This window comes from Pseudorasbora parva, chromosome 6, assembly GCF_024679245.1.
Source record: "Pseudorasbora parva isolate DD20220531a chromosome 6, ASM2467924v1, whole genome shotgun sequence".
In the NCBI taxonomy this organism is placed as follows: Eukaryota; Metazoa; Chordata; class Actinopteri; order Cypriniformes; family Gobionidae; genus Pseudorasbora; species Pseudorasbora parva.
In genome coordinates, this window is record NC_090177.1 from 42729522 (window position 1) to 42741441 (window position 11920).

General features: G+C 39.4%; 1 protein-coding gene across 1 annotated transcript; it reads left to right on the plus strand.

Annotated features, from left to right (window-relative positions):
- The first annotated feature begins 1234 nt into the window (after positions 1–1234).
- arl6ip5b (ADP-ribosylation factor-like 6 interacting protein 5b) lies at positions 1235–10375 on the plus strand. Its single transcript, XM_067446971.1, has 3 exons — positions 1235–1480; positions 3465–3682; positions 9074–10375. Exons 1-3 carry the CDS (start codon positions 1302–1304, stop codon positions 9250–9252), a joined length of 576 nt encoding a protein of 191 aa, XP_067303072.1. The 5' UTR covers positions 1235–1301; the 3' UTR covers positions 9253–10375.
- The last annotated feature ends 1545 nt before the right edge of the window (positions 10376–11920 follow it).

An 11920-nucleotide genomic window follows, 5' to 3' on the forward strand; every position in this document is an offset into this window, starting at 1 on the left:
ACTTATTGAACATAAAATTTTTTAGTGTACAGACTATAACCAAGACGTCCCTTGCCCTTCAGCCATGGATTTGCTTAATGAGTCTCTACCTTTCGAGGTTTTTATAGGAGGTACCCACAGGCTCCGGCCCTGAACCCGAGAGAGGCATTTTTGGACTGTAGTTTGGACCTTGACTGTAGTAGCCTGCCTGGGCCCTTGTCACCAAGCGTCTCTGGCTACAGCTTCGCAGAACGACCTTTTGATTTTGATCTTTGTGTTGAAGAAGAGAAATTCTGACTCAAAATGGCCTTTTTGCTAAACTTAAAGAGACAGTCAGCCCCGTCCTTTAATGTATATGGTTCACATTGCGTTACATCAGTCTCTGACATGGGCAATATATCATTATGTCACAATATATCAGCCCCGTCCATCTCGACAGGCTGAAAAGACATTTGTCTGTGCAAAACACAGGTGTTAACCAATTAGGCATATATTGCCCATGTCAGCTGATGTAACGCAATGTGAACCATATAGAAAGGGAACATTAAAGGGTTAGTTCACCCAAAAATGTAATATAGCTAATGATTTACACCTCAATTCATCTTAGGGGTATATGACATTATTCTGTCAGACGAATAAAATTATTAGAGTTAATGTCACGGCTCTTCCAAGCTTTAAAATGGCAGTTAATAGTTGGGTCATTTTTGAAATCCATAAAAGTGCATCATCAAATAACTGCTCCACACGGCTCCGCTGTGTTAATAAAGGCCTTCTGAAGCAAAGTGGCGCGTTTGTGTAAGAAAAATAATTAATAGACTAAATTATTAAGAAATTAATAATTTATAGACTAAAATAACGAGCTTCCGGCGGGCTGGACAACAAACTCAAGCCCCTCTTCTCTTATATCGAAATCCTCCACCATTTCTTTTTTTTAATTCTTGTACATGTCGGTGTTTTGTTTTGTTTTGCTCTAGTTCTCTGCACTTCTGCTTTCCGCTGACCTCCGGAAGCTCGTTATTTTAGTCTGAAGTTTTAAATATGGATATTTTTATGCGCCTCTTCAGAAGTTCTTTTATTAACCCCCTGGAGCCGTGTGGAGCCGTTTTATCATATTATTTGATAATAACCTCAATAATGACACTGAGAAACGTTGACAGCTACTGGGAACAGGATCTTTGTGTTTATTTACTCATCGAACTTGACCAATCACAGACATCTCCCGGGCCCGTAACTCCGCCCACACGGGTGTTCCCTGGATCAATGCGTCACACGTCATTGCTCTGTCCGGTAACGGTCCGTGCTGTCAATGATCGTGAGACATCATGGCAGGGATGGAGCTCGCGCCACTGAGACCGTGGGATGATTTTTTCCCCGGTTTTGACCGATTCGCCAAACCTGATCTGTCCGATTTAAGCAAATGGAACAACAGAGTCATCAGCAACCTGATTTATTTTCAGACTAATTACTTTGCTGCCGCCATCGTCGTAATTCTGATTGTCGGGTAAGTAAACAGCTTCAATATCTTAACTCCTTTTTATATATTTATCAGTGTATACATCATTTAATCTGTGTTTACAAACACCATCATTTAAAATGCTTGCGTACATGTCACATCCAGCTTGGCCAGAGCAAGCTATCCTCCATTTAATGCAGTGGCACAGCATTTAAAACCAGACCGCTAAGTGAGTGAAAAAATGAGTAAATCAGCAAAACAGCACTGTATTGCTATCAGAAAGACGTGTGAAATATGTCTCGTTGGTGTGTGGAATGTGTTTGAGCTGGACCCACCCTGCTTCGGCTGGTGTTACTGTCATGTCAAGCTCACAGGCCTTTTGTTTTCATGCGATCTGGAATCGGTGAGTCACTCGAGCAGCTGAACGATTCCGGCGCATACATTCAGTGCCAAACCAGACATGTTCTTCATGCATTCCGCGGAATGGCCACCGCACGTTCAAAATATAGTTCAAAAGCATACTTTAACAAACGTTTAACAATTCATATTTGGAAAACTATAAATACAATATATTGCCAAAAGTATTGGGACACCCCTCTAAATCATTGAACAGCGGCCACAGTTGTATAAAATCAACTTTCTACAGAGTCAATAGCTATAAACCTCCAAACTTCGTGTGTCCTCCGGATGAGCTCAAGATCAGTGTAGAGAGCTTCATGGATTGGGTTTCCATGGCCGAGCAGCTCATCCAAGCCTTACATCACCAAGAGTAATGCAAAGCGTGGGATGCAGTGGAGTAAAGCAGCCGCCACTGGACTCTAGAGCAGTGAGACGTGTTCTCTGAGCGACCAATCACGCTTCAGTCTGCCAATCCCATGGACGAGTCTGGGTTTGGCGGTTACCAGGAGAACGGGACTTGCCTGACTGCATTGTGCCAAGTGTAAAGTTTGGTGGAGGAGGGGTTATGGCGTGGGGTCATTTATCAGGGGTTGGGCTTTGCCAATTAGTCCCAGTGAAAGGAACTCTTAATGCTTCAGCACATTAAGAATGAAAAAGACATTTTCGACAATTTCATGCTCCCAACTTTGTGGGAACAGTTTGGGGATGGCCCCTTTCTGTCCCACCATGACTGCGCTCCAAAGCACAAAGCGTCGGCCCATAAAGACATGGATGAGCGAGTTTGGTGTGGAGGAACTTGACTGGGCTGCACAGAGTCCTGAGCTCAACCCGATAGATCACCTTTGGGATGAATTAGAGCGGAGACTGAGAGCCAGGCCTTCTCGTCCAACATCAGTGCCTGACCTCACAAATGCACTTCTAGAAGAATGGGCAAAACATCCCATAAACACACTCCTAAACCTTGAGGAAAGCCTTCCCAGAAGAGCTGAAGCTGTTATAGCTGCAAAGGGTGGGCCGACTCCATATTACTCCCAAACCTATGGATTATTTAGTCAGAGAATAGTACATCGGCCCAATGAGATTTCAGGATGGTTGGGGATAGAAAAGGAGCGGCTGACAAAATGCAGTATTCCTGATCATGTGACTCGTTGATTTGTTCAGAGGAAAAAGACCGGTTTTAAATTACCTTCATCATTACTTAATATTATTATGTAATGACATTCTGACACAGGACGCTCATTTCAAAGGAAAATAACTGGTTTTAGTCTGGTTTTCTGGAGAAACAAGAACATTTAGGTATTTTATTCAAGCATTTTCCTGGATCTCTGCAAACATAGGCCACTGTAAAAAAAAAAAAAAAGTCTCCAATTGAAAATTTTCTAGTGATTGATCATCACATCTAAATTTTTCAGTTGGCTGAATTGAAATTCTGTGAATTGATGCAATTTAATTCACAGAAATTCAATTCGGCCAACTGTAAAATGTAGATGTGATCAGTCACTTGAAAAGGTTCAATTGGAGACATTATTTTTTTTACAGTGTGGTATTTTTATGCTTAAAGAATAAAAATACACACAGCACATTTAATACAATGTAATAAACTGATGAATTAATGTCATTGCTGTGTTTTCAGTTTTCTGAACCCGTTGGGCATGTTTCTTGGCGGGGCAGTTGTGACTCTGGTCTTCATGGGCTCGGTGTGGGCTGGAGAGAATAAAGCCATCATCAAGAACTTCAAGAAGAAAAACCCTGCCCTGTTTGTTGTGGGTGTTTTGGGAATCAGCTACTTCCTGTTGTCCTTGTGTGGAGGAGTGATGGTGTTCGCCTTTGGCATCACATTCCCTATTCTCTGTGAGTTCTAGCATTACATCTCCTGGATTTGCCCTGCTTTATTACAGGGGCACTATGTCATTTCTGTTTATGATTTGCTTGGAGCTTTCTTGACACTTGAAGCACTAAAGCACCACAAAACAAACAATATTTCTGCCATATGTACGTATTTGTCACCGTAATGATGCCGCTGAAGTTCCCCAGAGAATCTTTCAGTGAACAGCTCTTAAAGGGATAGTTCACCCAAAAAACTTACAATTATCCCATAATTGACTTGCCCTCAAGCCATCCTAGTTGTATATGAAATTCTTTAAGATTAATAAAATCACTACTTTTATAGTTAAATACTTATTATATATTATTCCACACGGCTCAGGGGGTTAAATAAAGGCCTTCTGAAGCGAATCGATGGGTTTGTGTAAGAAAAATATCCATATTTAAACCATATTGAAAGTATAAAGCTGCGTTCACACCGCACGCGAATGACGCGATTCGCGCGAGTGATTTACATGTTAAGTCAATGCAGAGACGCGAATAGGCATTCTGCGGCGCGAATGACGCGGCAAGGATCACGCGAATTGAATCGCTCAAGTTGAAAAATCTGAACTTTGGCGGATATTCGCGCCGCGTTAACCAATGAGGAGCCTGCTTACTGCTGTCACGTGGTGAAGTGACGGATGGGAAACCTATAGGGGAAACCCTGAGGCCAGAGTAATTTAAAAATACTACTGTGTCACAAAATGTAGTTTTAATAGTTTTTCAGGCGAGATTGTAGTTTAAAGCTTAAATATGTGATTTTTTTATTAAGAGGGCTCCTATTTGAAAATTTGATCTGGTGTTTTCGGAGTTTTGCAGGCGATCACCGGAGCTCAGCGCTCATCAGCCCCGTCGAGAGCAGTCTTAACTCGGCTCGTCCTTCTGCCGACTGCCGCTGCCTGGCAGAACCCCCTCCCATGACGCGAATTCGCGTCTGTTGTGTAGTGAATGTCACACACGAACGAAGCGAATTTCACGTGCGAATGAATCTAATGGTTTCATAATGTTCACGCGTCCAACTCAACTCTGATTTATTTGTGTCATTCGGTGCGGTGTGAACGCAGCATAACGCCTCTCGCAGTTCAAAACGCTTGACGTCATCGCACAGCGCCAAATACACTATTTTCATAATTTGAATACAGAAGGCGGTCCACTAGATAGAAGCTAGATATTTTACTTTATAATTTATAAAGGCTTGAAAAGGCTTTCAGCCTATCAGATTCGAGAACCAGAAAGAACCGTGCTATCCACCTTATTCCTGACAAACCTACTGTGTTTTGAATTATGGGCGGCACTTCCGGTTTGGGGAACTTCCATACAAAAACAAAACAAAAGTCAAAAATACTGCACATTTGTGGTCTGTTCTCCCAATTTAATTTACAATATATCCCATTTACTGGAATGCCCAAAGAATTTTTCTCCTCAAATCCTCGCTTATTTTTCAGGTTTGTTTGGCGGTGCAAAAATGGCCACTTCACTGTAAGAAGACTCGCGGTGTGTGTAGATAGAAACGGCTCGTTTAATGGGAATAAAAAACCTAACGGTTCATTATGTAAGGTCTTTACGCCACTGAAAAGATAATTATGTATTTATAGTGTCATATTTAGAGTGTAATATAGTGTCATATTCCTGACTACTCTGAGTAATTTTCAAATCTTTGTATTTAGGGCACTTTTTGCATTTCTTCGCCTCTTTATGGCAGATCGCTATGTAAGTCGCTTTGGATAGAAGCGTCTGCTAAATGTGTAAATGTAAATGTATATTACATTGCATTTCTGACTTTAAATCCTCATAAATACTACACACTGCACCTTTAATGTCACACCCATAATTTGTGCAAAGTGTCATGGGTTGTAGGGATAAGGTAGATATAAAAGAATAGTTCACCACAACTATTTCAATAATGGCACAGAGAAACTATAAGGATTTTTTCCAGCTGATGAGTGAAAAACATAGACAGCCAATCAGAATCCATTCTGCTTTAAAGAGCTCAAGCTTTGTGGACGCTAATATAGTTATCGTTCTTGGCCTTAAACCTTATTTGTTGTATCTGTGGAGCACAAAAGGAAGATATTTTGAAGAAAATTGGACAAAAAAACTTTTTTCTAAACCTCTTTTGTGTTCTGAAGAAAGCCATATAGGTCTGAAACAACAGGAGGGAGAGTAAATGATGACAGAATTGAGATTTTTGTGTGAACTATCCCTTTAATGTTGGCAGATCTGAGCTACTACATTATATCAGTGAGAGGCATTCATAATAACAGACCTTCCCTCAGTTCTTTGATTATAATAACATGGTTATTATTTTCAAGCTGCCAGAGTATTTTGTGTTGCCGTGGAAAGCAGGCAGAGTGTTTTGCTTGTAGCTATGGCAACACAAAACATCATTACCTTATTACACTATATTCCATTTTAGCTCTTGCTGACAGTAGCAGATCAGATTATTGGCAGCATCCCTGCCTAAAACCACCGCAGGAGCCTTTCACAGCAGCTAACGTGTAATGGGATGTATATTAAAAATAACTCTATCACTACATACAGTGGTGTTCAAGATTGTTGGCACCCCTGGTAAATATGATGTTTATCCTTTTGATCTTTTATTCAAAAAATGTATAAAAATCGAATATTTTTTTGAAGTAAATGTATTGAAACTGGGGGGTAAATCACATTATGAAATAAATGCTTTTCTCCAAAACACGTTGGCCACAATAATTGGCACTAGGGCTGCACGATTAATCGAAATCGAACCGCAATCGCGATTTGGCTTGTGTGCGATTATGAAAGCTCAAAGGCTGCGATTTTAATTAAATAAATAAATGTCCAGTGTGTTAGCTAAGAGCGTCTCTGTGGTCAGGAGTAACACTGCTCCGTCTGAAAGACTGAGAGTTTGAGTCGCGCGTTTGAAAAAGCAACACGAGTCAAACATCTTCACAAACTAGTGAAGCGTTCATAAACCTGTTCAACAAAAGACAACGTTATAGCATTCTATCTCAATCAGCACTGCATTATAATACACTTTATTATTATGAAAATACCCTTGACGGCTAGAAGAACTCAAATACACCATATTTTGCTGCAGTCGTGTTTATTGTCGTCATGTTTAATCAAAGCGTCTCTATCTTCTGCTTACACCGCTTTAGCTTCACATCATGGATTTGCTGAAAACTAACGTCAATTACTTCTCTGAGGCCAATGTGGCGTTTTCCGCTCGAGGGCGCCCTCTGGCCTTTAGTATGAGTTAAAAACGTTTGGCTAATCAATAATAATAAAATAATGCTTAATACATTTTAATGAACTTTTTAAAATTATAAAATTGTTGGACAATCCATATTTTTCTTAAATGTACAGGAGTTTTTCCCCCTCCACAGTGGATGCACAAGAGGTTCATATTTCATATTAAAGACAGACTTTAAGAATAACTCCTTAGGCTTAGACCTTTCTAATGTTCTTTAGTCATAGGCTGTCTGCATATTAATAGGTAACCCAGCAGTTTTTTTTTTTTTAAATAAGTTTTCTGTAAAATATTACAAAAATAATAATAATAATTAGTATTAGTATTATATTGTTATATTTATTCTGACGTACTCTTTTTTTATTTGTAATTATGAAAATGTTATTGTAATGGTAATATTTCTTATTTTTTAAAATATTTTTAGCACTAATAATAATCATAATTATTATTATTAGTCACATTAATATAAAAACACAAAATGTTATGTACACACACTTTTCATTTGTAAAAAATTATAATAACAATAATCGCATTTGCAATCGCAATTTTACCCGGATTAATCGCAATTATATATTTTCACCAAATCGTGCAGCCCTAATTGGCACCCTTTCTTAAAATACTTTTTTAACCTCCTTTTCCCAAGATAACAGCTCTGAGTCTTCTCCTATAATGCCTGATGGGTTTGGAGAACACTTGACAGGAGATCAGAGACCATTCCTCCATACTGAACCTCTCCAGATCCTCTCCAGCTTTCTCTTCAGTTCAGCCACACATCTTCTATAGGGTTCAGGTCAGGAGTGGGATGGTCATGGCAGAAGCTTCATTTTGTGCTCAGTGACACATTTGTGTGTTGATTTTGATGTTTATTTTGGATCGTTGTCCTGATGGAAGATCAAACCACGGCCCGTTTCTAGCAGAGGCCGTCAGGTTTAGATTTTTTATCTGTTGGTATTTGCTAGAATCCATGATACCATGTCTCTGAACAAGATGTCCAGGACCTCCAGCAAAAAAATAGGCCCTCAACTTTAATGATCCAGCGGTATTTTTAGCCGTGGACATGGGGTGCTTTTGATCCCTGTTTGCACCATCTGGTAGATTTGCTCTTTTTTTTTTAGTTTCATCTGACCACAGATCCAGGTCCCATTTGAATTTCCAGTCTTGTCTGACAACTGAATCTGCTGGAGTTTGTTTCTAGATGAGTGAGGAGGATTTTTCTTGAATCCCTCCCAAACATCATGTGGTGATGTAGGGGCTGTTAGATTTTTTTTTTTTTAAATAGGCTTTCTGACCCCAAGACTCGACTAATCTCTACGATTCTCCACCTGTGATCCTCGCAGAGTCTCTGTGCACTCAAACACTCCTCCTCGCCGTGCATTAGGACGATACACACGTGTACGTCCTCTTTCAGGCAAATTCGTAACATCTGTAGTTAATTGGAGCTTCTTAATTATTGCCCTGATGGTGGAAATGGGGATTTGTAATGCTTTAGCTATTTTCCTACAGTCGCTTTCTATTTTATGAAGCTCAACAATCTTTTGCTGCACATCAGACCTATGTTCTGTGCTTTTACTCATTGTGATGAATGATTGAGGGAATTTAGCGTTTGGGTTTCCTATTTTTATACTCCTGTGAAACAAGACATCATAGCTGGACAATTTCATGTTCTTTGTCACCCTGGTGTGCTAAAAAATGTAAATAATAATGGGAATATTTAGGTGTGCCTACAAGTTTCAGAGAAAAGCATTTATTTCATAATGGGATCAATTCTTTTACTTTAATGAAAGGTTCGATTTTTGTGATTTTTTTTTTTTTTTTTTTAATAAAAGATCAAAAGGATAAACAATGCAGATTTATTTTTTACAGCCATATTTGATCATATTTACTAGGGGTGCCAACAATTTTGAGCACGACTGTACGTGTTGTAAATGTATTTTAATAAAGTACAATGATAATTAAAGGGAAGATTTCCCTGCATCCATTGGCCCCATACACCCACAGCTTTACAGCTTTTTTAAAACAGCTTTAAACACAGAGTACTCTTCTTTCTCTGTTGGTTTTTTGCGTGTACAGTCTCAAAGCATGTGATGTATAATCGTGTCCAGTTTCTGTTCATCGAGAGGTTTTGATTGTGTTCACCCCTGCAGTGATCCTTATCCACGCTTCTCTGAGACTGCGCAGCATAAAGAACAAGTTTGAGAACAAGATTGAGGGCGTTGGCCTAAAGAAGAAGACGCCCATGGGAGTCATACTGGATCTCCTGGATCAACAAGAAGAAAAAATCAACAAAATCCAAGATTTCTTGGAGAGCAAGCTGAAAGATTGAGCGTGAAACACAGATATTCAGCCACTGTTTCCTCTTGGGTTGTTGTTTTTTGTGTGTGTGTTTTTGTTTTTGGTCTTGGTTTGACCCAAATGCCAAAATGGAAATATCTTTTTAATACCAAAGTATGACAAAATTCCAAAAGCACGTTTATCACGTCACATCACCAAAAAGTATGATTGTAACTCTTTAAAATGCTGTTCATAGTTCTTGCTAAGACGGTCTATCAAACTGTTGTCTTTCTAAACGCATTCCCTTTGTATATGCAGCGTCCATTGACCATCTGTTTTTGTTTTTATACCAAAGGAATCTGCATTAAAGTGTATGTTTTGTAAAGCTTCAATAGATTTCTAATGACAGTCACTGAAGGCACTTTGAAATATTAATCATTGTAGAAATTACAGGTTTGGTTATACCTTATGTTTTCCCTACACGCGGCCATCAATCATCAATTGCACATCTATAACTGAAATGTGAGCTGATATGATATCTGAAGGAGGACTGTGTATTTATTGCATGTTTTGTTTATTTGGTTAACCTTAGCGGTGAACAAACCTTTAAATGCTTCCGATATCATATTAATGCACAATTACTGTTTGCTCACTGCTTTGAAGAGATTTAATAAATGTGGAATGTGGAAAATCTGGGGCGTGATACGAGTCAGTACAAAGTAAACACCTGCTTTTGCAGATTTCAGGTAGCAGTCTTTTCTTTCAGAGTAACACATGGTTGAATTAAGGTGCAGTGTGTTTGGGATTGGGATTGTTACACATTAACCTCCAGGATATTTCAAGTGCTTTGTCAGAGTTTATCCCTTTTGCACGATTTCAGCTTCTAATCAAAGGCAACGTTACCCATTTATGACGTCCATGCTGATTATTTTTTGCAAGTAACCTTCATTAATTTCCTATTATGCAGAGAAACCTTATAGAGGGCCTCTCGTTGGATCATATGTTTGATCTCAACGCACATTTGATAATTGCAGATTTTGCATGATGCGTGGTCGCTTAATATCTGTGGAGTGTGAAGCGGTTTATTTTGTTTCCAATATAAGCATGCAATCTTAAACTTTAAGATGTTTAGTCTAGTATTAGTTTGGAATAAAGGCTTATTTTTCACTGAGAAATATCTTTATCATTTATTGTCCGTAAAACACGGACTGTGGTGTGTGTGTGTGTGTGTGGTGCTTAAAAAGTTAAAACATTTTAACATGTAATATTGTTAGTGGTTAAAGTTGGAAAAACACATGAGGGTACATATTCTGAATGTTTGATGTGGTAATCTTTTATCAGGATATAACCTGCTCCATCTCTGAAATGACTTTATTTTCAGCTGAGATGTTTCTACATAAGGAATACTACAAAAAAAGGGTAAGATATGACATGCTTTACAACTGTTAAAGTCCAAAAGGGATCAAATTATGTATGTTTACACTGTAAACAGAAATGAAAGAGGAAGGGAATCATTTATTTCCATCTGAAAACATTGAGTTTTGATTTCTAAGTGATTAATTTTCACACAACATTGGGCCTAGGTAATGGTGTGGCATTTAAATGGCAGTGTTTTATAAATAAAACGAGCTATTTTGATTGATGTGTCGAGGCATGGCCTCCACTAGACCCCTGAAGGTGTGCTGTGGTATCTGGCACCAAGATGTTAGCAGCAGATCCTTTAAGTCCTGTAAGTTGTGAGGTGGGGCTTGATGGATCAGACTTGTTTGTTCAGCACATCCCACAGATGCTCGATTGGATTGTGATCTGGGGAATTTGGAGGCCAAGTCAACGCCTCAAACTCGTGCTCCTCAAACCATTCCTGAAGCATTTGTGCTTTGTGTCAGGAGCATTATCTGCTGAAAGAGCCACAGCCACCAAGAATACCGTTTCCATGAAAGGCTGAACATGGTCTGTAACAATGCTTAGGTAGGAGTTATGTGTCAAAGTAACATCCACATGGATGGAGGACCCAAGTTTTCCCAGCAGAACACCTCGGCGGGATCAGGGGTCAGCATGGGCACACTGACTGGTTTGCGGCTATGCAGCCCTATACGCAACAAACTGCGATGCTCTGTGTATTCTGACAGCTTTCTATCACCATTAACTATTTGAGAAATTTTAGTTACAGTAGCTCGTCTGTTTGATCGGTCCACACAGACCAGCCTTCGCTCCACGTGCATCAATGCGCCTTGGCCGCCCATGACCCTGTCGCCAATTCAACACTGTTCCTCCCTTAGACCACTTTTGATAGAGATACAGACCACGTGAACACCTGACAAGAGCTGCAGTTTTGGAGATGCTGACCTAGTTGTCTAGCCATCCCAATTTGGCCCTTGTCAAACTCACTCAAATCCTTACACTTCCTCGTTTTTCCTGATTCTAACACATCAACTTTGAGGACAAAATGTTAATTTGTTGCCAAATATATCCCACCCTTGAACAGGTGTCGAGATGAAGAGATTATTGGTGTTATTCACTTCACCTGTCAGTAATGCCTGATCAGTGTACTTTTATTGAGGTTATCACAAGAAATTGTTTGTATTTGTTATACCACATATCTCTACCCTGCAGGCACAGAATAAGGCTTTTAAATTGGGATTAAATATTAATCAGTTAATCACCGGATGCTGTAACTTTTAATTTGACTTCGTGTTCGTGCCTCAGGAAAATAGACACCT

Excerpts from the sequence above, each read along its gene's own strand:
- arl6ip5b (XM_067446971.1), top strand. The coding sequence starts at position 1,302 with ATGGCAGGGATGGAGCTCGCGCCACTGAGACCGTGGGATGATTTTTTC. Across the intron at positions 1,481-3,464 it reads GTCGTAATTCTGATTGTCGG|TTTTCTGAACCCGTTGGGCA; the intron begins GTAAGTAAACAG and ends CTGTGTTTTCAG. Across the intron at positions 3,683-9,073 it reads CATCACATTCCCTATTCTCT|TGATCCTTATCCACGCTTCT; the intron begins GTGAGTTCTAGC and ends TCACCCCTGCAG.